This window comes from Octopus bimaculoides, chromosome 22 (genome assembly GCF_001194135.2).
Source record: "Octopus bimaculoides isolate UCB-OBI-ISO-001 chromosome 22, ASM119413v2, whole genome shotgun sequence".
NCBI lineage: Eukaryota > Metazoa > Mollusca > Cephalopoda > Octopoda > Octopodidae > Octopus > Octopus bimaculoides.
The window spans coordinates 12,836,732-12,839,216 of NC_069002.1; the positions used below are offsets into that span (position 1 = coordinate 12,836,732).

Here is a 2,485-nt window from a genome sequence, read left to right on the forward strand (position 1 = left end):
TATTATTATTATTATTATTATTATTATTATTATTATTATTATTATTATTATTTTCATTATCATCTTCTTTCAATTCTGTTTCCATTTCTTCCTGAGTGTCTTCCTGACACCTAGGGCACTGTATTTTTTTTTTGGTAGGCCATTAAAATAAATACACCAGATTGTTCATTTACAAAGTCATGTGAAAGAGAAAAAAGGGGAAGAAAGACAGAGAGAAAAAGGAAAAAATAAAAAAAGTAAACTGCTGCCCCAGCATGGCCGCAGCTCTGAAGCTGAAACAATTTAAAGATTTCAAGAAAATAAAGGAGAAAAGGGAAAGAGAATTCACAGTATGTGTGATGTACTGGTTAATTATTATATTGTTGTTGTTGTTGTTATTCTTATTATTATTGAGTGAGAGAGCAGTGCATGCCATCAAAATGACACTGGGGTAATATATACGAAACCCAGTATACCCACCATGACTACCCGTCTGATAAGGGTACGCCAGACACATGCATCACAACCATATGTGCACGACATGGTGATCTCATATCAAGATAAACGGCGCATGACCTTGCAGGTGGGGCCCAGTTAGAATTTTCTTCGGGTTGAGTAGCCCATCCTGCTCAAAAGGTCCCTGAATAAGGTTTCTTTAAGGATGTTGAGCAAAACACTCATGTTTCCAAAGGTGAATTATTCAAACCCCAAAGAATCCCTCTCAACACATGGCTATGATGCTCCCCCACTACTTCTGCTCATGATCAGAGATGCACATATCGTCAGCCAGCAAGGGACATGCTCAACTGGTTAAGGTCAAACAACTGACAAGCAAATCTGTGGTATTGAGCAGAATATTTGCTATATCCCATCTTTTATACCAAGACAAAACAATGTACATGATAACACTTCAAATTCCACTAGGGTCAACTTTGTCTTTCATCATTTCAGGAATCGTTAAAATGAGTACTGGTCAAGTACTGCAGCCAATTTAATCGACCAGCACTCTCCCCCAAAATTTCACAATTATTATTATTGTTGTTGTTATCATCGTCATCATCATCATCATCATCAATTTGAAGCCTTGTGTCTATAACAGAAAGGATTATTATTATCATCATCATCATTATTATTATTATTATTATTATTATTACAGAATCTTGCCCCTGGGATGAAAAGCTGATGGCCAAAAGTAACAAACTTCCTGGTTACTTAGGATGGCCCATAATAGGAGACAAGACTCATGATTTCTTGAAGAATCCAGTCAAGTTTTTTGAGAAGTATTCTGAAGTTTATAAATCAGCCATATTCCTCACACGGCTTTTTAACAAACCAACCATAATTGTTGGATCCTATGAAGGAGTAAAACAGGTTCTTTGTGGTGAGTTTGATTTTTTTCTTTTTTTTTCATCAATGTAGTAGTAGTAGTAGTAGTTGGTGGTGTTGTTTTTACTGTAGTTTTGTTATTGTTTTTATTTCTGTTTCTCTATATTTCCTTTTTGTAGATATTCACATTATTACTTACGTGTGTGTGTGTGTGTGTGTGTGTGCGTTTGTGTGTGTGTTTGTGTGAGTGTGTGTGTGTTTGTGTGAGTGTGTGTCTGTTCTCACTTCAGTAGCTTTTGTTGTTGTTGTTGTTGCTGATGGTGATGATGATGATGATGAAAGATGATAATTAATGATGATCAAAAAAATATAAAATTGGAAAAAATAATATGACAAAATAATGATAGACATCATCTCTAACATAGGCACGTCATCATCGCAATAATCACCATCATCATCATCATCATCATCATCATCATCACCACCACCACCACCACCACCACCACCATCATCATCACCATCATCATCACCACCATCATCATCATCATCATCATCATCATCATCATCATCATCATCATCACCATGAACCCACCAGTGTTTTATGTCTGCTTTCTTATGTTGGCATGGGTTGGACAGTTTTTTCTGTGATACAACATCACAAACTTTGGCATGAGAGAACTGTTAGTTACATCAGACCAAGTGCTTTACTAAGATTCTGTTTTATCGGCTTTGGAAGGATTAATGGTAAAGTTGACCTTTTCAGTATTTGACCTCAGAAAGTGACCAACCGTAAATAAACACAGCAAAGCAGTCTATATCCACAGGAACCCAGATATTTTGGAGGAGAACACAGTCAAGTACTTATTGACTGTACTCGCCAAGTACTTATTTTATTAAAAGCTGAAGAATGTTTTGCTCAAGAACACAATGCATTGCCTTGTCCAGGAATTGAAACCACAATCTTATGATCATGAGTCCAACACCCTAACCACTAAGCACCTCCACACTAAAAATATATATGGAGATAGAGAATCAGAAAAAGGAGATATCCACCCCCCATCATGCTCTCTGTATATTTTTAGTGGTTTTTAGTGGGGATGGGGTTTTTTCTACATTTTTTTTTTTACTATTTCTGTGTCAAAGAACTAAAATTCTTGTGCAAAAAGAAAAAAAATATTTT

The 2,485-nt window shown here is 35.9% G+C and overlaps 1 protein-coding gene across 1 annotated transcript in view; it reads left to right on the plus strand.

The window, feature by feature from the left end:
* LOC106881180 (uncharacterized) overlaps positions 1-2,485 on the plus strand; it is a 19,283-nt gene that overhangs the window by 2,189 nt on the left and 14,609 nt on the right. Inside the window, exon 2 of the mRNA XM_014931470.2 lies at positions 1,136-1,360. Coding sequence (XP_014786956.1) covers positions 1,162-1,360 — 199 coding nt within the window. The 5' untranslated portion in view covers positions 1,136-1,161. The remainder of the gene's footprint in view (positions 1-1,135; positions 1,361-2,485) is intronic.